Source organism: Erythrolamprus reginae, chromosome 1 (assembly GCF_031021105.1).
Source record: "Erythrolamprus reginae isolate rEryReg1 chromosome 1, rEryReg1.hap1, whole genome shotgun sequence".
NCBI classification, from domain to species: domain Eukaryota; kingdom Metazoa; phylum Chordata; class Lepidosauria; order Squamata; family Dipsadidae; genus Erythrolamprus; species Erythrolamprus reginae.
The window spans coordinates 74,494,963-74,521,732 of record NC_091950.1 but is presented as its reverse complement, the minus strand read 5'-3'; the positions used below and the strand labels follow the sequence as shown (position 1 = coordinate 74,521,732).

Here is a 26,770-nt window from a genome sequence, read left to right as displayed (position 1 = left end):
TTTCATGACTGTGGATATATAAAGCCACTATATCAATTAATATAATTTACTTTTGTCAGTTCTCTTTGGATGACAATAGGAATTTGTGGACAATAGGAATTTGTGGGTATTCCTGTTCCACATTTGGCTTTATAAAGAGTTAATAGGATTTAGTCAGCTTGCTTTGCCTTATGTAGGATCTACAAATGAACCAAATGAACTACATATATATGTGGCTTCTTCATCCCATAGGTTCATCAGACAGGAAGTGAATACTCTGCTGAAGTATCTGGCTTGTGGTGCACAACTCAGAGCAGAGTAATGTGGAAGACTCAGTTTTTTGGTTCCAGCTAATCAGGAATAGGAAAAGAATTCCATAGTATGTTTTTTTTAATGCTGCTCACATGAACATTTGTCCCATCTTCTTCAGGGATGACTAATATCTTTTCTGCTATCCAGGATGATTTCAGGGTTTTCCCCAAACCTCAAGAATGGTTAATGCCCAGTAGAGAGTTTTTACAGGTAGTCCTTGACTTATGACCACCATTAAACCCAAAATTTATGTTGCTAAGTGAGATAGTTGTTAAGTGAGTTTTGTTTCCTGTTAAATGAATCACTGCAGTTGTTAAAGTCAGTAATACAGTTGTTAAGTGAATCTGGTTTTCCATTTGATTTTTCTTGTCAGAAAGTCACAAAAGGTGACCGAAGACACTGCAACCGTCATAAATATGAGTCAGTTGCCAGGTGTTTGAATTTTGGTCACATGACTGTGGGGATGCTGTAACGGTTGTAAGTGGGGAAAACAGTCATGGCACTTTTTTCAGTACTATTGTAACTTCGAACAGTCAGTCCATCTGGAAAATTTGGATAAGAAACTTGATCGAATAATGATGGTTCCTTACTAGATTATGAGGCCTTGACTTGGTCACTCATGTCTTGTTCATCTCCCATATGGACTGTTGCAATGTGCATGGGCTGCCCTTGAAGCAACAGCTGGTGTAGAATGTAGCCATTTGAACAATTTTGGGCTCCTCCATGATCAGGCATGAAACACGTTTGCTATGTGAGCTGCATTGGGTGCCGATTTGCTTCTGGGCCCAATTGAAGATGTTGATCATTGCCATTTATGCCCTATATGATATGGGGTCAGGTTATCTGAGGAACTATACTACCCTCATCACATTAATCCATCCTATTCAGGCAGGCAGGGAAAGGATGTTAGTGGCCTTATCAGTTAAAGAAGTTTGACTGATGGATCCAGGAAGGAAACTGCCCTATGGAACATCTGCCCCCACTCCAAGGTAAAATGCCCCCCTCTTAGCCTTTAGGAAAAGCACGAAGTCTTGACTGTTCCAACTCACCTAGGGCTCAGTGTGATGCATGCCATTTTAAGCATGGTTAGCATCTTGAAGACACTCCTGCATTTTTATTTTTAACTTTTAAAAATCTTTTTACTGAACTTGGTATGTTTTTATGTGTAAATTGCCCAGAATCCCACTTCATAATACTGGAGAAAAGTTACAAAAGTCATACATAATATGATTTATAATATATATGTGCAGAATCATTTAATAAGAACAAGAACAGGCACAGATTGAAGAAAATTAGCTTTTATGTAAATTAGAAAAATGACATCAGAGGTTTGCTCAAGTGGTTAGATCTGTACAATTTACAATTTTATGTACAAAATGTATAATAAAATACAATCACTTCCTGAGTATTGATTTTACAGATGTTTTTATTTTCCTCAAATTAATAGATGGGAGTATCATAGTCATCTGAACATTTCCTTTACTTCACTTAATATTGGATTAAAGGGCAATAGTTGTCAGCAGAATTTTAAAAAAACACTATAATAGTTGAAGAATTAACACCTAGATTTCTATGTAAAAGTTTTCATTTTTAGGTAATTGTGATTGCTTATAAATGAAATCCTTGCTGCTTTTTGAATTTGGTTGTTGCTTGCAAATATTTTGTTACCAGATTTTTTTATTCTTATAATTCAAACTGTAATTCAGTTCAGATAAAACTCACTTTTGAAAAAGTAATCCATTCCCATTAGTGTCTTTGATATTTTAATGCATGATTGTACATCAATGTTTCAAGACTACAAAATGATTACAATAAATAATGTAAAGCCTCATATGATGGAACTGCCTCAAATCATTTTCATACTCTAAAAAGATATGTAAGCCTCAATGATCTGCCTGGCAGGATACAATTAAAATCAAATAAAATGTATTGGTAGTAAAAAGCCCCATTGATATAATCATTAGTAAATGTGCTTAAGTTTGGATATAAAAATATTCAAAACTATAGACTTTGAACGAATTCTTATCATAAAACGTGTAATTGCTCCACAATTCATTGGTAAAGCTATCAATAATTTAAAAGCGGATTTTCGTTACTCAACACTAATTTTATGTTTCTGTGGATTTCAAGAATAGTCTTTTTATTTAATTAGGTTATGACTAAATTGGCATAACATTATTGTATAGGACTGTAAAGAATTTTAGGATTATTTTTACAATTAAAATGGGACAGCAAAATTAACAATTTAATGATTTTTAACAAACTAGTCAGATTAAAAGAGCTAGCCATGTACAGTACTTCGTGTCATTAAATAGAGGTAATTCTCCCTATTTGTCATCTAAAACATACAGTTCACTTCATGGAGCCAAAACGGAATATACACTAAGTAGTTCTTTTGGGGTTTTGTTTAAAATTTTAAATTACAACACACAAAAAATCATTACAGTTAGTCCTTGACTTAAAGCTATTTATTGTAAGCCATGGTGGTGCAGTGATTAGAATGCAGTATTTCAGGTGAGACTGCTCACTGCAAGGAGTTCGATGCTGACAGATTCAAAGTTGACTGCCTTCCATCTTTCTGAGGTCAGTAAAATCCAGACCCAGATTGTTGGGGGCAATATGCTAGCACTGTAAAGCACTTGGGGGGGGGGAGTCAGGTGTGCTTAACAACTGCGATGATACACTTAATGATCAAGGCAAAAATGTTGTAATATCAGGCATGACTCGTTTAACAACAACATCAACTTAACGGCGAAGGTTCCAGTCCCAATTATGATTTTAAATCAAGGAATATCTATATTATCAAGAAATAGCAATGCATAGGAGTTTCCCTAAATTGGCATTTGTACCAAGATTGAAGACTGAAATAAATGTAGCTTTATTAATATAAGTATCAAGGTGTTAACACGTTTACTTAAGTCTTCAATATATTTTATTCAGGAGTGTTGTAGTATGCTCCAAATAAAATTAAGAAAATTGCAACTTTTTAAAAACATCTTTAATATACATTTTAACAACTGACTGGCCATCTTTTTATTGGGGATTGTACTTGCAAACAGATATGGTAACTGGTACTATAGCTTTAGTTCAATAGCTTTAGCAGTAAAAGGTGTAGCAGGTACTGAGTCAATCAGCTGAGAGATAAATGGGTGCATGCATGCACTTCTCTGGAACTGGAGCATTATACAAAATTAAATAATGCATAATAGAACTGAAAACAAAAATCTCCATGGTAATACCTGGGGGTGGGGGAATATAACCAGGGTGCTTAAGATTTAGAAGTCATTTTCATAGAAAGTTAGTCTTTAGTTGAATACTTGAGCCTTTCCCAGGATTCTTTGGATGCTTAGATGTTGACTTATCCTTGATGATTTCTTGATTTCCTTTCACTGCTGACTCAAGTCTTGCTTTCATTGATGGGGAAGAAGCCATTGATTTTTTAAAGGCTGACGTATACTGTGGACCAATCTGCATTAGATAATGCAAAGCAAACTCATGAAGATACTTTGCTGAACTTGAAACTGATCCTAGGGCGTTTTCATCCAAAAGAAAAGATATAAGGATGGGAATAAAACAAGCCACTAGCTGACTTCCTGTAAAAAAATGGAAAAGAACCATTTATTCAGCAATGATAAATAGCACTAGTTTCATAATTACCCATTTTTAAATTTAACTCTTAAAACGATTGTACCAGAAACTCAATATCATTTGATACAGTAGAATGTACTTTTCAATAAACAAATATGCTTGTTTGTTTAATTAATTAATTAATTGTAAATAGCATTGTTTAAACCTGTTATTTAGGATACTATGCTGTGCTATTTTCTAGCTGTAAAACATGAACTTTGCAAGAAGCAAGCAAGAGATTTTATAATGATGAAAACCCATAACTTATCCTTGCTTTGGATCTGTATTCTTATTCTGATTATCTCACTACCCTTATGATATGAACAGACCAAATACATGCACATATTTCCAGACAGTATTTTTAGGTCAAGAATTTTTTTCCAACTTAGAATAGAATAAAACTTTGTCATTTTTTAATGTACACTAATCAGCATACATGAAAAAGAAATTTCATTGCATTCAGCTCTCATATACCCACATAAGCACACATATATGACACACAAAAACATCACGGTCTAATTTGGATGTATACATATATAAGGCAAAAAAAATCCTGTGAGTTTACAAGATGGATAGCATTAGGAACAAAGCCGTTAAAAGAAGCTAGTAGTCCTGCTATAGATAAATTCACAAAAGTGTTGGAAGCAGTTTAAAATCTAAACTGATGCATTAACAATATTTGATTCTGGCTGTAGTCTGCAGCTAATTACTCTACCCTGTTTGATGCAAACTGTTTCAGTGACTTATAAAACTGATCTTTTAAAATCAATAAACAGACAAAATTAAGCTATGCTTCTCAGAATAATAATTCTATGGAAAGGACAAACAACTGAGGCCCCCATGTCACTCAGTCATAGCACTTCGCAGCAAATTCACACATTTTTTGGCAAAACAGTTTTAACATAAGATTGTTAAACCTATACAATCTGTTTAGATTCATTCTTTTCTCCTAAAAAGCCTTCAAACATTGATCTTGTAGAGCAGTGGTTCTCAACCTTTCTAATGCCACAACCCCTTAATACAGTTCCTCATATTGGGGTGACCCCTAACCATAAGTCTAGCACCAATTCTTCCAACAGAGCTTTAAGCTGATTGGCAGGAAGGTCAGAGGGACACCCCGACTGTAAACACCTAATTGGTAAGATTGTAAAAGTATATTCCAAGGCACCAGAACAGAAGCTTTAGTTCCTAACACCATGGGAAACTTGTCTTTTCCCATGGTCTTAGGTGACCCCTGTGAAATGGTCGTTTGAGCCCCAAAGGGGTTCTGACCCCCAGGTTGAGAACCACTCTTGTAGAGGGCAATGGCACAGCAGAAAGGTTAGAATAATGCCACTAACTAGAAATCATCTGATAATGTTACAATCTTTTAAAGGTGGATAATTGAAAGAATATGCAAACAAGACTTACGATGCTCCTCCTCAGCGAGGGCTATAACAGCAGCCACTACCTTTATTCCTTCTTGAACAACTTGAAGTTCGGCAGAATTCTCTGGTTTATTTTTTTCTGTTTCTTGTAATTTGACCACTACTGAAGATATTAATGAATGAATGTAAGGATATGAAACAGTTTGATTGGGACACTGGAAAATGGAAAGGAGCAGCTGGTAGCATTTAAGTTGTACCTAAAAAGAAAGAACTATTTAAAAAGATAGTCCATCCAAATGTAAAAAAACAAGTTCAACCTGCCAATGTGAACTGTTATTTGTATACAGTAATTACTTTACGTACTACAATTTTTTACAATTTTTTAAAGCTAATTTAGCTAAAGTTTAAATCCTGAAGTTAACTCTGAAAGTTAATTGCACAGACTCTCTCTCTATATATATATGGTGCTTAAGGACACCATACATCCGCAATTTGCATAAATGCCTTTGCAACAAGAGGAAGAACACATAGTCTTGGAGCCCAAGATAAACACATATAAGGAAGTTTATATAAGGGAAGCTTCCTGCTTTGTAACCATTTGCATTTCCCCTAAAACCTGGGAATCATCCTTGAACAATATGTCATGAAGCAATTTGAGTTGCTAGTTGGAGAAAAATCTGGGAAAATTTTCATTTGTGAATTTCCTTATGTTAGAAAGTCATACATTTCACTCCAAAAAGTTGAAGTAAGAATGTCAACTTTTGTGAAGATCTCAAGTTCTCTTGGTCAGACATTTCAGATGTCCTAAATTTAGTCAGGATTGATGCAATTTTAACACAACTGACTTTAAAAATAGAATCAAATTCTAAATGGGCTGATTCAGGTGGTTGTTTTCATTAACAAAGCTGTGGGCTAATAACAGGATGGTATCACAGAGGATCATAGTCACCCATCTCACTTTCAAGGGTAGGAGGCACATGTTTATTCAGTGAAAAGAACTACAAAATAACAGAATTGGAAAGGGTCTTCGAGTCTTCAACCCCATGCTCAGAAAGGAAACCCTATTCCACGGGTGTCAAATTTAAGGCCTGCGGGCTGCATTGGCCTGCAGAGTGCTTAAATCTGGCCCATGGAGCCGGCCTGGAAATAGTAAAGGACCAGCCTGCAGTGCCTCTGGCAGCCAAAATAGAGCATGGGGCCATACATGCCCCCCAATGCCCCATTTTGGCCAGCAAGATGGTGCAGGAGGGCGTCCAGGCCAAAAACAGGATGCGAGGGGCTGCACATGAACCCCACATGCCCTGTTTTGGACGAGTAGGGTGCTGTAGGCGGCATAAGTCCGATCTCCCCCAACAACTACAATGCTTATCTGGCCCTCGAAGAAATCCAGCTTGACACCCCTCTCTATTCCGCTCCGAGTCTTCGGAGAGGGGCGGCATACAAATATAATAATAATAATAATAATAATAATAATAATAATAATAATAATAATAATAACAACAACAACAACAACAACAACAACAACAACAACAACATTCCATTAGGGCTAAACAAGCACATAGCAAAGCAACGTTAGCAAATCTCAAAATGAGTTCAAGTTGTACTTACATTGGGATTTTTAGATTGCATAGCTGATTTAAACTTCTCAATGCACTGTCTCTGAAGACATTCCATGGTGCTAACCTCTGGACTTGCAGACAAAATAAATACAGTGATTGCAGTCAGCAGACTGCTTTCATCCAATTCTTGACCAGCATCATCTACCAATAATAAGACATTTTAAAATATCTGAAACAGGTCTAATTATAATGTCAAAATATTAAAGTCAAGTTCTGATACCATTTTTTAACTGAGCCCAGCATTTCTGTTGCTATGCAGGACAATTGTTAAGTGAGTTGCACCCCATTTTCCGATCATTTTTGCCAGTGTTAAGTAGCTGTTAAGTGAATCCTACAGTTTAAACAAATCTGGTTTCCCCGTTGACTTTGCTTGTTGGAAGTCACCTGGGCAGGTTATAAATGATGGTCACATGATCTCAAGACAATGCAATTGTCATAAATATGTACCAGTTGCCAAGCATCCAAATTCTGATCATGTGGGGATGCTGCAACAGTCACAAGTGAAAAATAGTCATGTCACATTTTTCAGTGTCTTTGTAACTTCTAACAGTTATTAAACGACTAAGACGATCTGTATTTATTATAGCAGTGATTTTCAACCTTTCTTGAGCCGCGGCACATTTTTTACATTTACGAAACCCTGGGGCACATTGAGCGGTTGGAGGGGGCTAAAAAAAGTTTGGACAAAAAAATTATCTCTCTCTCTCTTCCTCCCTTTTGCTCTATTTCTCTCTCCCTCCCTTTCTCTCCCTTCATCTTTCTTTCTCTCTCTTTCCATCCCTCTTTCTTTCTCTTCCTTCCTCTCTTTTTTGCTCCCTTTCTCCCTCCCTCCCTATGTCTTTCTCTCTCTCTCCTTCCCTCCCTCTCTTTCTCTTTCTCTCTTTCTCTCTCTCTTGCTTTCTTTTTCTTGTTCTCTTTCTCTCTCATTCTCTCTCTCTCTTGTTCTCTCTCTCTCTCTCTCTTTCTTTCTTTCTCTCTCTTCCTTTCTTTCTCTCTCTGAGCTTCGTGGCACACCTGACCATGTCTCGCGGCACACTGGTTGAAAAACACTGTATTATAGTGTATAATGCATGCTTGTACAATTAGTTTTTGCTTAACAGTCGTTCTGTTAACAACTGTTCAAAGTTACCATAACGCTGAAAAAAATAACTTCATAATCAGTTGTTTCACTGACAACATTTGCAGTGTCCCTGTTCTTGTCTGCTCAAACTGAGGACTCTTCACAATGAGAAGTGGGAATTTCTGACCAATGCAGCATCTCACAGTCATGCAGTCACCATTTGCATGCTTCATATCCAATTTCTGACAGAGTCCGTGGATAAGCTGGCAGGAAAACTGTAAGTTGCGGTCACACAAGATTTTTGCTTCATTACCATGTTGCTGAGTGACAGAGTTGCTTATTCCAAGAGGTATTAAGCAAGGACTAAATGTAAAGTACTACTAATGTCAGGCAATAAGATTTTATTAAATAAACTGCCTGTACAGTGGTACCTCTACTTAAGAATGCCTCTACTTATGAACTTTTCTAGATAAGAACCAGGTGTTCAAGATTTTTTTGCCTCTACTTAAGAACCCGAGCCCGGAAAAATTTCCCAGGAAATTTCCCAGGAAATTTGAGAGTGGCACGAAGGCCCAGCCAGTTTCCTGCCATTCCCCCTTTAATCCCGGCCATCTGGGCTGCCAGAGGAGCCTTTGGGTGGCGCTTAAAAAGGCTTTGCCAGTCCAGAGCAAACAAAGCATTTTCCTTTCTCTGGGTGCTTGGACAGGGAATAAACCTCTGCCAGCGCCCTGAGAAAAGAAACGTTCTCTTTGCTCTGGGCAGCCGAAGAGTTACCATAGCGAAGGAAAGACGCCAGCTACAAAGCGAGTGAGCGAGAAGAGAGAACAGCCCTTCATTCAGCATGGGAAGAAAGAGGCAGCAGGTAGCAGCAGCAGCAGCCAGTGTATGGGAGGCAATGTATGGGAGGCAGCCTCGCGCCAGGTGTATTGGAGGTGTGTGCTCCTCACCGCCTCAGAGTCCCTCTTTTTTTTTTAAGCCTTAAAGTTTTGGATTTTTTTTGATTCCCCTCACCTCATCATCTTCCTTTGGCAGCGACTCTCCTCCTCCTCTTCTTCCTCCTCCTCCGCCCACCCAAATTCCGAGCTTTTATTTTTTTTTCCTAATGGGTTTGCACACATTATTTGCTTTTACATTGATTCCTATGGGGAAACTTGCTTCTACTTAAGAACGTTTCTACTTAAGAACCTGGTCACGGAACGAATTAAGTTCTTAAGTAGAGGTACCACTTTATTTTAATCTTTTTATTAAAGCTGTAACCAAAAACATTTCAAAAAAGGTATAATTCCAATTACAGTGGTACCTCGGTACTCGAACGCTTCCTTTCTCGTACATTTTGGATACCGAACAAAATTTTCGGCAAAAATTTGCTTCGGTATCTGAACAAAAATTCGGATACCGAACAGCCACAGAAAATTTTGTTTATTATCCGAAATGAGGGGGCGGGGTGAGAAGGAATGGGAGTCGGAATCCGACACGTCCATTCTGCCCGCCCACTAAACAGCCTCCCAGTCGTGCTCCAAGCTGTAGGGAGTGGGGGGGGGGGCGGCTGCAATACCGGCAGTTTCGGGGGGGCTCCTTTCCTTTAAGCAGTTACACCAACTTTCTCTTTCCCGATAGTAGCGACGGCAGCAAAGGCTTTCCTTAGAGCAGCAGCAGCGCCGGGAACGTGAGATGAGAAAGGGAAGCATCTGACGTTCCCGGCGCTGCTGCTGCTCTAAGGAAAGCCTCTGCTGCCGTTGCTACTCTCGGGAAAGAGAAAGTTGGTGTAACTGCTTAAAGGAAAGGAGCCCCCCCGAAACTGCCGGTATTGCAGCCGCCCCCCCCACTCCCTACAGCTTGGAGCGGAAGGGTGTAGGAAGGGTGGGGCTCCCCGCCACGTCTGAGCTCTGCTCGCCACCCGCTTCCTCTCCCGCGAGCCTCCCGCCGCCAGCCAAGAGGGGACCAGTCCTGCTCCCGCCTCAGTGCCCTTCCCGCCAACGCGCTGCCCGCCTTGCCCTCAGCGTCTCTCTGCCGCGGACCCTGCCTCGCTCTGGCACGGTGACGTGGCTCGGGGTGAAAGGGAGGCGGCCGCAGGCACCTCAGGTGGGTCCTCCTTCCTGGCCCCGGTCGAGGCTGGCAGGCTGGCGGGAGCAGGTCCACAGGTGAAGCCGCCCTCCAACTAGCCCCCCCGAAACTGCCGGAATTGCAGCAGCCCCACCCTTCTTACACCCTTCCGCTCCAAGCTGTAGGGAGTGGGGGGGGGGGCTGCAATACCGGCAGTTTCGGGGGGGCTCCTTTCCTTTAAGCAGTTACACCAACTTTCTCTTTCCCGAGAGTAGCGACGGCAGCAGAGGCTTTCCTTAGAGCAGCAGCAGCGCCGGGAACGTCAGAGGCTTCCCTTTCTCATCTCACGTTCCCGGTGCTGCTGCTGCTCTAAGGAAAGCCTCTGCTGCCGTCGCTACTCTCGGGAAAGAGAAAGTTGGTGTAACTGCTTAAAGGGAAGCCGAACCACTGAGGAAAGGAGCCACCCCCGAAACTGCCCCCACCCTAACTACAGCTTGGAGTGCTTAGACCTCATATCTTTATCCCATAGGAAATAAAGGAAATAGGGGCTGGAAACCAATTAAACCCATTTCCATTATTTCCTATGGGATAAATTAATTCGGTACTCGACCAAATCGGTTCTCGACCACACTTTTGGAACGGATTATGGTCGAATACCGAGGTACCACTGTACACTGTGTTTGCAGAGATGCTTCTCATGCTACACTAACCACATGGGGGCGGTGGCGTGTAAATGGATAATTAAAGATTTAATTCCTGTTCCTTTTGTCCAATAGATTGCAAATCTCCACGAGCTATAGAATGCAAAGTAATAGAGTTGGGAGGGACCTCTGAAGTCTTCCAGTCCAATCTCCTGCTCAAGCAGGAAATCCTATACCAGAGATGGATAATATTTTCTGGGCTGAGTGCCCAAAGCATGTGCATGTGCGTGCAAATGTGTGCGCATTCCCCAAACCCCCAAAATGCAATGCCTGGGTGGCACCCACGCATGGCACCCATGCATGCACATGCCCCAAGCCTCGTGCATGCATGCATGGCCCCCCACGTGCATCTCGCCCCTGTGCATGCACAGCAGAGACCAGCTGGTCGGTGGGAAGTGCAAATGCATGTGTAGCAGAGCTGAACTGGGGAGAAGGCTCCCCTGCCCACAGAGAGGGTGCTGCATGGCATGTCCGGCACACATGCCATAGGTTCACCATCGCGGCTCTATACCCTTTCACACACGTGGCTCTCCAATCTCTTCTTAAAAACCTCCAATGATGGAATACCCACAACTTTTGGAGACATGCTGTTCCACTGGTTGATAGTTCTCATTGTCAAGAAAGTTCTTTCTGCCCTCCTTATCTGACAAACTGAGTAGGTACGCTTTGATTCTCTGGTAGAATATAGATAGCCAAGTGCAAGGCTTTGCCTATTATTATGATCTACTCCAAATAATGGCTATGGCCTGACATACGCCCTGTACGTAATTTCCTTTCTGTTGTAGAAAATCTGCTTCCTACATAATTGCTTTCTATCACGGAAACACTCACACACATTTCAACTTCCAACATTTACCATTTCTACTGCTATTGGAATTCCAGCATTCCTAATAGTGCAGCATCTCTACCAAGACAACTTCAGTTGCAAAATAATGTGCTTAAAATCCTTCAGATTGTTTCACGCATGCAATCTATCCAACCAAATCAGAACGTCATGTACAGTAATAAGAAAACCAACATTTGCATTACTTAGATACTAAGATTTAAATCACAAATATACACTGCTTAAAAAAAATAGGGAACACTTAAACAACAGAATATAACTCCAAGTAAATCAAACTTCTGTGAAATCAACCTGTCCACTTAAGAAGCAACATTGATTGACAACCAATTTCACATGCTGTTGTGCACATTCCAGCAAATATTTTTTTTTTCCTCTCCAATCACAGTACAATAAAAATTATAACAACAACATCAAATTGTTTTATAGTAAATCAATTTCAGGAAGTTATAGTATACAAGCCAAATGCTACCACCTTCGCTGGAGATTGGATTTATTATACCCAATTGGGAAAAAAATATTAAGTGATGTTACGTAACAACTTTCAGGAGACATTTTAGTACAACAAATGGATAAAAATAGCTGCCCAATTTTTTAATGCTATACAAATATACTATTAGCTAAGGCCCCATTTAAGCTGTTCCAAATTCTAATATCTCACATTGAATAGGCTGAAATGTTTCAAATCTCTCCTAATCGCTTCCATATCAATTTTCATATATAATCTATACCCTTTACACTGTTGTGCACATTCAACTTTGTACAGAACAAAGTATTCAATGAGAATATTTCATTCATTCAGATCTAGGATGTGTTATTTGAGTGTTCCCTTTATTTTTTTTAAGCAGTATATTTTTTCTAGGTTTTTCTGATAATAAGTCTTCGGAGAGGGGCGGCATACAAATCTAATAAATAATAATACAAATCTAATAAATAATAAATAAATTATGGATTCACAGTCTTAAAGCTTCTAAAGATTTGCTATATGAGAAAGGTTGCTGGATACTTTAACTTTGAGAAATGTTTATTTACTGTACTTTATTGGAGGCTATTATTTCTTGCAATGTTGAATGTCAAAAAGTCCACAAATTTGGGAGGATCTCTCAAACAATTCCAGTTCTGTGCTTTTCTATATACGGTAGTTATGAACCTGTTATATTCAGCATTGCAAGATATAATAAGTCCCAATAAAGTACAATGAATACCTAGCCCAGTAAGGGTAGGCAATTTGTAATTAGTGAATATGTCAAAGTTAGAAAAAGAAAATGGAAAATAAATATTTGTGGCACAGTTTCTGCAGAGGAATGCAAGAAGGGAATTCCATTAGGAAAGGAATGAAAGGCAAAGAGCAGGTGTGCTGAAAAGTAGAAACTTGCATCCTCTAAATAGTTAGGATTTTTTTAAGCAGCAGTAGCTAATTATTTTGTTCCCCAGTAGCATATTACTGGTCTGAGTGTGAAATTATTTCTTATGCTCTATATCAGGGGTGTCAAACTCGTTTTCATTGAGGCCTTATCAGGGTTGTGTTTGACCTTGGGGAACTGGGATGGCTGTGGCTGGGGTGGGTGTGGCCAGCATGACATCACTTGTGTCGGGGGGGGCGCACGTGTGGTGGCACAAACGCTCTGCCAGCGAAAACGGGCTCCCAAGCTCTGTTTTGGCTGGGATAGCCTCCTGCGACTCGGCAGGTGAAAATGGAGCTTGGGATTTTGCTGGCAGAGGCCCCAAGGGCCAGTCCTTTACTGTTTCCAGGGTGACCCCGCAGGCCAGATCTAAGCACCCCATGGGCTAGGTCTGACTGCTGGGCCTTGAGTTTGACATCCCTGCTCTATATGATACTTATATGGGGGAATTGAGACATCTCCCCCAGGCTTATATAGTTTTATGTATGGTGTGCTTGTGTTGTATGTTTTTTAAATGATGGGTTTTTAGATGTTTCTTTTAAATATTAGATTTGTTACACTGTCACATTGTTATTATTATTGTTGTGAGCTGCCCCGAGTCTGCAGAGAGGGGCGGCATACAAATCTAATAAATCATTATTATATTATTATATCTGAGAGAATATTTTTCTTCCCATTTATACTGTACCTTGATTCCAAAAATTAAGAATAGTGACCAGAGCACTACGGAGCAATTCATTCCAAGCCATTTGGCTTTTCTCTGCCCGAGCCATAGGTGATGTTAGGACACCTTTAAGAGCTTGCAGTGATGCAGCAACAGTCATGGGTAAGTGGCCACTGGGTAACTTCACAGCAGTTTCTCTAAGGACTCCAATAATCAGATACAAGATTGTGGGTAGGACAGCAATGCTTCCTGAAAGATATAGCAAATGCATTGTATAAGTATGATAGGCTTGAAGCACATATTGAACAAAACATGAATTCCATCATGCATTTATTAGTATTCCTTTATTTCAAGCTCAGTGTTACATTTAATAAAAATTGTCACTTATAAATTAAGGTTCAATTTAATGCTAACACAAATATTTGAGATGAGATTAATTTAGGAAAAATAATCACTCTGCAACTAACATATAACATAGAGAAACTTTACTGATATTTATTCAACCACTGATCAGTATGAAATATTTGAAATTAGTATTGATTAATAAAATTGACTCAGATGTCAAGTGCTGGCGAAGAATATCTAATATTTCTCTTCTACTTTGGTGAAAAAAGAGTTTTCTTTTTAAAAAATAACTTTCAAAGCACCATTTTTTCTGTGTATGCCTTAGTTTACCGCTGGACTCCAATCTCCAACAACTTCAGTCAGAATGGCCCAAGTTAAAGGATGGTAAAAATTAAATTTCAATTTCTGGAGAACACAGCTTCTCATTGTTGGCTTAAACCAGGGTTGTCAAACTAATGAGAACACGTTGTCATGCGATTATCACAACTTTTTTCCCTATTGTTAAACTGGGCATGGGTGTGGCCAATGTGGGACACATGTGGCCTGTGGGCTGCAAGTTTGACACCCCAGCTTAAATTTATTCAGAGGTGCTCCTTCACTGCACAAACTTTCAAATATTAAAAAAACAGTACTGAAAGAAGCATGCAGTAATCAGCTCCATCCATCTGCATCAGCCCTGAATAATTAGTAAATCATAAAAATAATGAAAACAGATCAATAGATAGCTTCTACAATTAATCTGTATAAAAATGGTAAACCCACGGGTTTAAACTGATTTCACTCAGTGTACCTAATATAATAATAATTTTGTCACTCCTACAACAACTGATGTGAAGGAGATCGAAAGATGCTTTAAGGATTCTGCTTTGTCTCTTTTGTATGTGTTGCTTGTTTAAAATGTGAGAGTATAGTATACTATTTTATTTGCTTTGTAAAATTCACTAATGTTCATTATTATGGAATGCTTATGACAGCTAGAGCTGGAATCTGCAGCTAGATAGTATGTAGAAGGGTCCTTGGTGCTCTCTGAGTTTGGTTATTTTCTTGCAGATGTTTCATTACCCAAACTAGATAGCATCATCAGTGCTAACTAGATAGCATCATAAATGTTACCTAGTTTGAGTAATGAAATGTCTACAAGAAAACAACCAAGCTCAGAGAGCACCAAAGACTTCCCATTCAACACCGAGTTACAAATATTCTCCTTTATTAGTATGTAGCACTGTTATGTTTCATTCAAATTCTTATATTCTAATTAGCACCAAGAAGGACCGTTGACTTACCTGAACGGTCTTCTCGATGCACTGCAAGGAGAGTCCAGGATGGGTTATTCTCAGCCTGATTGGCTGGGACTGAGTTTAATTTAAATATTTAATATTAGCCAGGCACCGCCCCCTTAGCCCTCCAGTCTAATAATTACGAAGGAGCAGTAATGCAAAAAACTAACGATTTATTCATCAGAAAAAAACATTCCCAAGTGTCAACAACCAAATTGTAACTGTGACCCTGGTCCCGAGAACCGGGTGGGTCTGGACTCTCCTTGCAGTGCATCGAGAAGACCGTTCAGGTAAGTCAACGGTCCTTCTCCAATGCACTTGCAAGGAGAGTCCAGGATGGGATATACCCAAGTTTAGTCAAAGGGAGGGAGAAGGTTGGACCAGGGGCGCTGAAAAAGAGCACACCCCTTGCAAGACCCTCCGTCCAAAGGCTGCTTCTGATGAAGCGAACGAATCAATCTTGTAGTGTCTTATAAAAGTGGATGGAGCTGCCCACGTGGCTGCTCGACAAATGTCCTCAAGAGATGCTTGGGTCCTCCAGGCCGATGACGTGGCCGCACTCCGGGTAGAGTGAGCAGTTATCCCTTGTGGAGCTGTGGTGTTTTTAGCAGCGTAGGCCTCAGAAATGCAATCCTTCAACCAACGACTGATCGTAGGAGGTGACACTTTCTTCCCCATCGTTCTGGTGGAGAAGGATACGAAGAGACCCTCAGAAGACCGTAGATCTTGGGTCCGACGAATATAAATTTTTAAGGCACGTCTAACGTCTAATTTATGCCATCTCAGTTCAGAAGGATGGCTACCACGGGAGCAAAAGTCTGGTACCACAATGTCCTGTGCTCTATGAAAGGAAGTGTTCACTTTCGGAATAAAGGCCGGGTCCAATCTCAAGACAACTCTGTCCGGGTAAAATCTACAGAGGTCCTGCCGTATTGACAGTGCCGCAATTTCAGAAACTCTCCTGGCAGATGTGATGGCTACCAGAAAAGCAGTTTTGATGGACAGAAACCTCAAGGAGATGAGCCTTAACGGTTCAAAGGGAGGACCCGTCAAGGCATGAAGGACCAAGGACAAGTCCCAGGAAGGAAATCTGTGAACCACCGAAGGCTTCAAGTTGTTTGCTCCGCGCAGGAAATCTCTGATCCACTGGTGCCTTGAGAGGGACCGACCGTGGTCTTTGGCAAGGACCGTCGATAGGGCCGCGACCTGTCGTCTAAGTGTATTAGGAGCGAGACCCTTGTCCATTCCCGCTTGCAAGAAGGAAAGCACCATCAAGGGAGTGGCTCCCTGTGGGTCCACCTGACGTTGTATGCAGAAGTCGGCGAACGCCGCCCAGGTCGCCTGGTAAATTCGCCTTGTAGACGGCCGGCGAGCCGCCTGCATAGTGTTTATGACCGCGTCTGGCACGAGCTGACTCCTCAGATGTTCCCGCTCAAGTGCCAGACGGTCAACTGCCACCACTGGGGATCTGGGTGACTCATTGCTCCCTGTGTGAGGTGCAATTGGTGATCCGGAATTCTCCAGTGTGCCGCAATTGATAGTTCCACCAGATCGGCAAACCAGATGCGCCTCGGCCAGAACGGGGCCAGTAGGAGAACCTCCGCCTGTTCTTCCAATAGTTTCCGGATTACTTGCGGTATTAGAGGGATCGGTGGAAATGCATAAAGAAGGCCCGACGGCCATTGTTGATGTAACGCGTTCACTGCTTCCGCTCCTGGGGAAGGAAAGCGGGAGAAGAAACGGGGGAGCTGGGTGTTGTGGGCCGTCGCAAAAAGGTCCAATATCGGTAGGTCGAACCTCCTCACCAGCTCCTGGAAGATCGCGGGGTCCAGTCGCCACTCCCCGGGGTCTAGAGTCTCCCGACTCAGCCAGTCCGCGTATACATTGTGTATCCCCGAGATATGTTCCGCTGAAATAGAGGCTAAGTTGGCCTCTGCCCACCGTAATAGGGACTCGGCCTCCTCCATCAGGCGGCGAGAACGTGTCCCGCCTTGTCTGTTGATATGTGCCCGGGTAGCCACATTGTCCGTGAGGACCAGAATGTGTCGCCCTCGAACCCAGGGGGTGAAGCTCCGGAGGGCCAACGAAACCGCCTTCAACTCCAGGAAGTTGATGTTGACCTGTCGTAAATCCCGATGGTCCCATACGCCCTGGGCCAACTGGGAAGCAAGGTGGGCCCCCCAACCAAACAAACTGGCGTCTGGCGTCAGCGTAAGATGGTGTTTTGGCAGGAAGGAGGAACCCTTGTCCAAGGCCGGAGAAGTCCACCAACGAAGAGAATTGCGAACCCCGCGCGGGAGCAGAATCCTCCTGTGTAGGTGGCTGGATTTTGTCTTTTGGAAGGGCAGCAGGAACCATTGTAGCGCTCTCAAGTGATGCCTGGCCCAAGGGACAACCTCTATGCAGGATACCAGGGTCCCCAAGATCTTTGACAGGAAGGAGAGTCTTGGGAACCGCTGGCTGTTCAGATCTCTTACGAGTTTCCTGATGGAGGCTCTCCTCTCTGGGGAAAGAAACACCATGCCCTGGGTGGTATCGATGGTAGTCCCCAAATGAGCCAGCCTCCTTGTTGGTGTCAGGTGGCTCTTGTCCCAGTTCACTGTGAAGCCATGGCGTTCGAGCGTAGTGATGGTCAAGTGTAGATCCCGAAGCGCCTGGTCGTTTGTCTTGGCCAGTATCACAATGTCGTCTAGGTACGCCATGAGGCGCACCGACTGCTGTCTCAGGGAAGCTGTGAGAACGTCTAAAAGCTTCGTAAAGGTCCTTGGGGCGGACGAAAGTCCAAAGGGCATTGACTTGTATTGAAAGTGGGTCCCTTCTAGGCAGAACCGGAGGAACCGCCTGTGCGGTGGAAAAATGGGGACGTGTAAGTAAGCCTCTTTGAGATCTATTGACGTCAAGAAGTCCTTGTGCCTGATAGAGGCGAGAATAGTCCGCAGTGAGTACATTTTGAAACGTCTGTACTTTATATAAATGTTCAACTGACGCAGGTTCAGAATTAGTCTGACCCCCCCAGAGGTCTTGGGAACGAGGAAAACTGGGGAATAAAACCCCTTCCCCTGCTCTTCCAAGGGCACCTCCTCTATGGCCCCTATTTCCAGTAGATGGGAGACCTCTTTGTAAAGGAGGCCCTTCCTTTGGATATCCAAAGGGATGGGGCATGTGACGAAGCGGTGAGGGGGAAGTTGAAGGAATTCGAGCCTCAGGCCCTCTGCCACAGTAGTTGCCGCCCAAGTGTCTGAAGATAGCAGGGCCCATTGTTCTGCGAAGTGGATGAGCCTGCCCCCCAGTGGAACGGAGATGAAGGAGTCATTTGTTTTTCCTAAATCCCCTCCCAGCCCCTCTGAAGGGTCGGCGTCCCTGATAGGATCTGCCACGGTCGTTAGTAGCTGACCTATCCGATCGGAACGACCCCTGGTTGAAAGAGCCCTGGAAGTAAGGCCTCGATGCCTGGGTAGAGCTCGAGGAGGGCTCTGACCGAAAGGGCTGGCGCCTTTGGTAAGGAGTGAACCGTCTTTCCGTCTTTTTGGACTTCGGCATGACCTTCTTTTTATCCTTGTCCTCGACCAAAACGTCGTCAAGGACTTCCCCAAATAATTTTCCGGCCTTAAATGGAGCTGAGGCCAAGCTCCATTTGGACTTAACGTCCGCCTGCCAGCTGCGTAGCCATATGAGCCGGCGGGAGGACACTGATGAAGCCATGGCCCTGGCCGCGAACTTGGCCGCATTGACCGTCGCATCTGCCGAGAATTCGGTGGCGGCTAAAATTTTGTTCAGGTCCTGTCGAAGGCGGCCGTCTTCAGGGTCCACCCGTGATTGGAGGTCCTTGATCCAAAGGAGGGTTGCCCTGTTAAAAAATGAGGCCGCAGATGAGGCCCGAATGGCCCAGGCCGCCATCTGGTGGGTTTTACGCACGACATTTTCGGCCCTCTTGTCCTCAGCCCTGAGCCCCTCTTGAGACTCCGAGGGGACCAGGGCATTGGAGACTAGGCTGGTGACCGGTTTGTCCACTGTTGGGAACGTTAACAGGTCCTCCATTTGCTGGTCAAATGTATAAAATTTGCGGTCCAGGTTGGATGGGCCCTGAGCCGCTGCTGGATTTTCCCAGGGTCTCCGCACAGTCTCCAAGAACAGATGGGAAGAGGGAATGTCCACTGTTTCTTGCTTTGGTAGTACGAAGAGGCCCGCCTTGGGCTGGGATGAGTTGGGATCATCCGGCTGGCTGCTCTCTCCTGCCTGCTCAATGGTGAGTTTGGCCTTATTGAGTAAGAGCCGGAATAATGATGACTTAAAGAGACCTGCGAAGACAGGTGGTTCTGGAGGGTGTTCATCCCCTGAAAGGTCATCTTCGTGGTCACTGTAGTCATCCCTAACAGAGTCCTCCTCTTCCATAGATTCAGACATGGAATGTGAGGCTGGAGCAGTCCAGGGACTCCTGTGTTTTTGTGGGGGGTGACCCATCACATTTTGCTGCTGCAGAGCCCCTGTCTCAACTCCTTGGGAAAATACATTGGAGATTAAATCCTGTAGGGCCTGTGGCATGCTCTGCCAGGAGTCCTGGGCCGTGCGCAGTCCTGCAGCTGTTGGAGTAAATGTGGAGGATGGTGCTGGGGCATGTTGAAAAGGAGCGTAAGATTGAGGACCCAGGTTGCCAGGCCACATGGTCGCTTGTCTGCCCCAAGGAAACCCTTCTGCAGGAGAAGGCAGTATGGGCCTTTCAGGGGACCAGTCCTGCTCCAAGGCCGAGCCTGCTACCCCTGTTGGGATCGCGGGGGAGGCTGGCGTGGGTGTGGGAGCAAATCCTTTAGCAGGTAGGAAAGCCTGTTTTTGAGAGGCTTCCAATTGCCTTTCCAGGGCCCTTATTCGCTTCTCAGCCTCTCTGAGTGAACTCTGAGAAGATTTGGATTTTTGGATTTTTTCCTTAGGGGTACTGGGCCTAGCACTGGTGTTGGCCTCCTCCCCTGCGTGAGATGGTGTTTCAGCCATGACAGAAAACTGAGATAAACTCACGGTCAGCCAGGAAGAATACTCGGAGGGTGAGCAAGAAATCTCTCTCGTTGTATTAAAACAATGACGAAGTTGGATTTCTGAGGCTCTATTGCGGCTGCGTAGCTCCCGGCAAACCAAGAATACAAGGAAAAGCTCTTCCTCGGCCTTTCCGGCCTTCGCGCTCTCCTATTGGTTCGCCGGAATGTCACTCAGACGTTGCCATGGCAACCTTCGATCCGGAGTGACAGCTACCTTAGCCTTATGGAGGGCAACGGTCCGACCACAAAGGAGTAAACAGGAGGTGGGCGGGGATTCTACCTCCGCCCGTGCCTGTTACTAGCCTGTCGTTGTCATGACAACCGCCCCTGCGGTCATGACGGAGCAGGCAAAGGAATGGCCGCTTTATTCAGGCGGGAACTCTTCTCCGTTCCCGCCTTTATCCCCCCCCAAGATGGCGACGCTCGTAGCCGGGTACGTAGTGGGTCCTCCGGCTGGCTTGGTGCTCAGCGCGCCGGGGGGGGAAGGTGAGGGGGCTCCGTCAGGGCGCGAGGCTTCCTTCTGTCTTCAAGCGGCATATCCGTCATGGGGAGCAGGCCCCCCATGGCGTCAGCCGACCGCCTATCCACCGGGCGCTGTCGCGGAGACAGGCAACCCGGGCGCTCCTCTCAAAGCCCTCCATGAGCCTCCAGGCTTGTGGGCTAGTCAGGAGAGGAGCTGCAGCCTAGGGGGTTAGTCCCACTGGGGGAATTAACCCTCGCTGCCAACGAGAAGCCGCCCCTTGATGCCTGAAAAATAAAGGAAAAAGAAGAAAAGTGTTAAAAGCACAATATAAACATATATAACATTTATTAAAACTCAAATTATACCCTATTAAACCGTGTTTAACAGGAGCAATAAACTCAATGTCCCATTACTGCGACTGAGTTTTTTAGACTGGAGGGCTAAGGGGGCGGTGCCTGGCTAATATTAAATATTTAAATTAAACTCAGTCCCAGCCAATCAGGCTGAGAATAACCCATCCTGGACTCTCCTTGCAAGTGCATTGGAGAAAGAGAATTGTAAATACCATTTTAATTAATAATCTTGATATGTTAAGAGCTGACTTCCATAAGAAGGGGCGAGTACAAGTGCACTAGAGTGCCTTCCGTCCCCTGTCCTATTGCTCTCCTATATCTCCTATACCTTTCTTCTATTCCTATATCTCTTCTTCTATTCTTTCATTGATATGTTCTATTACTATATCTTCTTTTCTATTCTTTCTTAGATATATTTTACTATGAGTATCTCCTCTATAACCTTCATCATGTATTTTACTATGTGTATATAGATATATACCCAGTAAAACCCTCATTGTGTATTGGACAAAATAAATAAATAAAATAAATAAATAAAAGAATGCTTTTGTATGAGATGACTAAGTCAAAATTATGAAACATCTGTTTTATTTATGAAAACCTCTTATTGATTTTTTTAAAGCAAACCACCGATTGATTGAAATTATGTGAATTTACTGTATTGCACTGTTTTAGTAAATTACTTTCAATTCACAAAATGAGGAAAATAAATCAAGGTCCTTCTCGGTCTGTGGCTTAAATGTATCGTTTTCACTTCACATATTGCCTCTTTGTTTCTTTTGCAAAAGAAATAAAAATAAATAAAAATTGCACAATGTATAGCAGAATTTCATCCTACCTTCAGGTGAACAGACTGCAGGAACACCAGAGAGGATCCCCAGGGCTGCTACTACCAGTCTATTCCCATCTGCTGATAACAACTGAGGTTTTCCAGGTGTAATTCCAGGGCTACCTGTTATTTTCAGGTTTAGCTGAGGTAGCTGCCTTACAAGAATACACACACACATTTCTAGTGTTGCAAAGACTAAAGACTTTCCAGGTATAAGTCCTCCAGTATCTTTGCCTTCTCCAAACTCTGGCAATGTCTCCTTTTCTTCAGCTCCATCATCAACTATAGTGAAATAAAGGGAAATAATTATGTTTCATTGACAAAAAATCCTATTTCAAGATTCTTAAATAGCCTTGGGTTGCAGTGTTCTTATTTGCTGGATAGTATACATTCCCTATAACTGTGATTGTTAACCTATGATACGTGTACCACAGTAGGCATGTGGAGCCATATCTAAATACACGCAAGATGTTGCCCCAAGTCAGCTCCAATGAACACATACATGCTGGCCAATTGATTTTTGGCCTTCCTGAGGGCAGCGGGTGTTGTGGTTCAGCCTGAGGCAGATCAAAGACCAGCTGCGTCTCTGCTGGCTCCATGACCGGAGGAGGCTGACAGCGAAGAGGAGGGGGCTGGGCAGTCGGACGGGGGAGAGTACAGGCAGGAATGTGACGAGGAAGAACATCATGGGAGCCCCGGGGAGGGGCTCTCCCCAGCCAGTAGCTTGGAGTCTTTGGAGTCATTAGGTGACGAAGCACAAGCTGTCATTAACATGCGACAGAGACGTTTAGATCAAAGGAAGGATCAATTGAAGAAATATCAGCATTGAATAAGGAACACCAGGGCCTGGGTGTGGTCCTCATTAGCAGGGAAGGGTTTATAAGGCAGGCAAGCTCTTGAAGCCATGTGGAGTGTTATCAGTTTGGCGTTGCTGTAACCTGCATTGTTTCTCGGCGTCTCTGTTCCTGGCTTGTGGCCCAGCAGTCTTGAAGACCCGTGGGAGGTGTATGTCTGTTATCTACAGCCTCGTCTTGGCAGCAAGAATCCTATATTGATGCATGGACAATTGCCTTCGTGTATATATTTGGAGTTCCAGTGTTTTCCTGCTTTGTAAGGACATTTTCTGTTAGCTTCGTTTCTCTTGAACATTATAAAACTGTATTTGAATTTTACCGTTGTGTCTGGCTTATCTTTTTGGGTTGGTCATAGCTTCCAGAGTGACCCAGACAGAACAGCGGGGAGGCCATTTTCACCCTCCCTAGGCTGCAGGAAAGCTTCTGGAGCCTGGAGATGGTGAAAAACGGACCCAATGGTCTACCGGAAGTTCGTAAACAATTTTCACCCTCCCCAGCCTTCAGGAAAGTCTCCTGAAATGTGGAGACAGTGAAATATGACCCAGTTATAGAAAGATTGTAGAGAAGAGCAACAAAGATGATTAGGGGACTGGAGACAAACATATGATGAACAGTTGCAGGAACTGGGAATGTCTAGTCCAATGAGGAGAAGGACTAGGAGTAACATGATAGCAGTCTTCCAATATTTGAGGGCCTGTCACAGAGAGGAGGGGATCAACCAAATGAAAGCACCTGAGGCCAAGCTAAGAAGCAAGAGAGATCCAACTTAGAACTAAGAAATTTCCTGTCAGTGAGGACAATTAATAAGCGGAACTGCTTGCCTCCAGATGTTAGGGATGCACCATTACCAGAGAATTTTAATAAGAGATTGGACAGCCAGATAAATGGCTGCTGGGAGCGGAGAGAAGGATGCACAAGGGGCCAAGGTGGCAGAAGTGTCCTGAGTGTTGCAGTGACTGCTGCCAGTCACAGACTTATCCAGCTAACTTGTGACATTCCCTATCAGCTTTGTTTATGGGAAAGTACCAGAAACTAGCCGCCCAGAGTCCTCTGGGAATTAGGTGGCATATAAGTACAACTAATAAATAAATAAATAAATAAATAAATAAATAAATAAATAAATAAGCAAGCAAGCAAGCAAGCAAGCAAGCAAGCAAGCAAGCAAGCAAGCAAGCAAGCAAGCAAGCAAGCAAGCAAGCAAGCAAGCAAGCAAGCAAGCAAGCAAACAAACAAACAAACAAACAAACAAACAAATAACAGAGAAGGTAAAAAATGGTTATCATGTTACTATGGGATGTTGCAATCATAAGTGCACCATGCACACAGATCATAAACACATTTATTTATTTGTTTGTTTATTAATTAATTAATTAATTAATTAATTCATTTATTCATTTATTCATTTATTAGATTTGTATGCCGCCCCTCTCCGTAGACTCGGGGCGGCTTACAGCTCACATTGCTGCTGGGATGCTGGTACAACCAGAACTTTAAAGTCCAGTCATAACAACCACTTGTCCAGTGCCAACATAAATTTGAACAGTTGTTGAATAAGTGGTCGTTAACTGACGATTACCTACAGACTTGAAATCTGCTGAAGAAAAGTATTTAATCGCATGGGTGACAGATTTTTCTATCTCATTTACAAGACATGCAACATTTGTCATTATTTAAAATACCCCTTTTATGTACATAGTGTTTTGCAAAAAAAGTGAACTATGATACATCCTGAATGCTAGAAATTAATTTTGTAGAGTTGCTGAGAATTCTTTATTGAGCAAATTAGAGTTCCTTGAAAAAGTACAATGTCCACAGTTACCCATAAGAGAAGCTACATCGTTTTATTTGTTGGGGACTGTAGGATAAAACAGAGTACCTTTTGTTAAAATTAGCTGTAGTCATTCTACCAAATCCTTACTACACTTAAGAGGTAAGACAATTATGAAACTAATAAATTTGTTAAACTACTCTTTGCTAAAATTATCCACACACCCATCCTACCCCCAAGTTTAATCTGAGACAAATACATAAATGATTCAAAATCATGAATTCAAAATATACTACTGTGAGTAAATGAAGCATTTCTTTCATCTAAAATGAAACAACTGTGGTAAGAAATTTGATTAAGAGGGTCCGCAACTTGGGCGTCCTCCTCGATCCACAGCTCACATTAGAGGACCATCTTTCAGCTGTGGCGAGGGGGGGCGTTTGCCCAGGTTCGCCTGGTGTACCAGTTGCGGCCCTATTTGGACCGGGACTCACTACTCACAGTCACTCATGCCTTCCTCACCTCGAGGTTCGATTACTGTAATGCTCTCTACATAGGGCTACCTTTGAAAAGTGTTCGGAAACTCCAGATCGTGCAGAATGCAGCTGCGAGAGCAGTCATGGGCTTCCCTAGGTATGCCCATGTCACACCAACACTCCACAGTCTGCATTGGTTGCCGATCAATTTCCGGTCACAATTCAAAGTGTTGGTTATGACCTTTAAAGCCCTTCATGGCATCGGACCAGAATATCTCCGAGACCGCCTTCTGCCGCACGAATCTCAGCGCACAGAGTGGGCCTTCTCCGGGTCCCGTCAACTAAACAATGTCGGTTGGCGGGCCCCAGGGGAAGAGCCTTCTCTGTGGCGGCCCCGACTCTCTGGAACCAGCTCCCCCCAGAGATTAGAACTGCCCCTACCCTCCTTACCTTTCGCAAACCTCTTAAAACCCACCTTTGTCGTCAGGCATGGGGGAACTGAGATATCTCCCCCGGACCTATACAATTTATGTATGGTATGCTTGTGTGTATGTCTGTTTAATAATGGGGTTTTTTAATATTTAATATTGTAAATTATTAGATTTGTTATAAATTGTTTTTATTGTGTTGTGAGCCGCCCCGAGTCTACGGAAAGGGGCGACATACAAATCAAATCAAATCAATCAATCAATCATCTCTACCTTCTGCGCTTCTTCGTTTTTCCTTGACATGCTCCTGTGCTGCGAGAAGAACCTGCTGGACAACTTCTAGAGCAGCTAGTTGAATGTCTGGGGACTCTCTGGTCAGTATAAGTCGATGTAAAACATTCAACAACTCTACACTCAGTTCCTATATTTGAGAAATACAAGCAGACTGTTCACAAGTTTTAATACAATATATTTAATACAATTAAGGTAGATTAGAATGAGTGGAAGAGAATTGCTCCAGAATACTTGTTTCAATTCAAACTGGAAAAATTCATGTATTCAGCATCAATCCCTATTAAAACATAACTGGAATACAAATCCTATTAAAATATCATTACTAGGACACATGTTGTGTTAAGAGATTTTTCATGCCTTTCTATAGGCACAACTTTAAAAATAATTTTCATCATTTTTGTAGTGGTTTCAGTGGGAATTCAAAGAAGATCTGTCTGAAGAAAAAACGAAGGCAAAGTTTTTAGCCTGTGCTTTTTTTTCCCTTTAGTTTTTAAGAGGAAAGTTGCAGGATTCTATGCTATTATTGAATTTATTGTTCATTGCAAATTTCAGCTTCATGATATTGGAGAGAGCAAAAACCATCAAAAGAAAAAAGGACTCAATACTATAGGTTGTCTGTTCTTGGTCTAATTGCTTTCTTTTTCCTGACCTTAAGATATTTTATTTCTCTTCCCATTGTCTAAATTCTTCTTACTAGGAGCTGCTGATACAGTTCTACAGAGGAATCATTGAGTCTGTCATCTGCACCTCTATAACTGTCTGGTTTGGTGCTGCAACTCAACAGGACCGACACAGACTTCAGAGGATAATCAGAACTGCAGAAAAAACAATTGCTGCCAACCTGCCTTCCATTGAGGACCTGTATACTGCACGAGTCAAAAAGAGGGCAGGGAAAATATTTACTGACCCCTTGCATCCTGGACACAAACTCTTTCAACTCCTACCCTCAAAACGTCGCTACAGAGCACTGCACACCAAGACAACTAGACACAAGAACAGTTTTTTCCCAAACGCCATCACTCTACTAAACAAATAATTCC

General features: G+C 42.9%; 1 protein-coding gene across 4 annotated transcripts in view; it reads right to left on the bottom strand.

Moving 5' to 3' along the window:
- Positions 1-1,573: 1,573 nt before the first annotated feature.
- Positions 1,574-26,770, bottom strand: part of HEATR5A (HEAT repeat containing 5A) — a 96,044-nt gene continuing 70,847 nt past the window's right edge. For 3 of the 4 annotated variants that reach the window (XM_070755888.1, XM_070755879.1, XM_070755897.1), the window contains exons 31-36: positions 25,710-25,857; positions 21,920-22,192; positions 13,641-13,865; positions 6,894-7,045; positions 5,329-5,542; positions 1,574-3,884 (exon numbers count right to left, since the gene is read on the bottom strand). In XM_070755888.1, coding sequence (XP_070611989.1) covers positions 3,580-3,884; positions 5,329-5,542; positions 6,894-7,045; positions 13,641-13,865; positions 21,920-22,192; positions 25,710-25,857 — 1,317 coding nt within the window. In that variant the 3' untranslated portion in view covers positions 1,574-3,579. Of the gene's footprint in view, positions 3,885-5,328; positions 5,543-6,893; positions 7,046-13,640; positions 13,866-21,919; positions 22,193-25,709; positions 25,882-26,770 lie in introns of those variants that run through there. The other variant, XM_070755907.1, reaches the window with a different exon arrangement.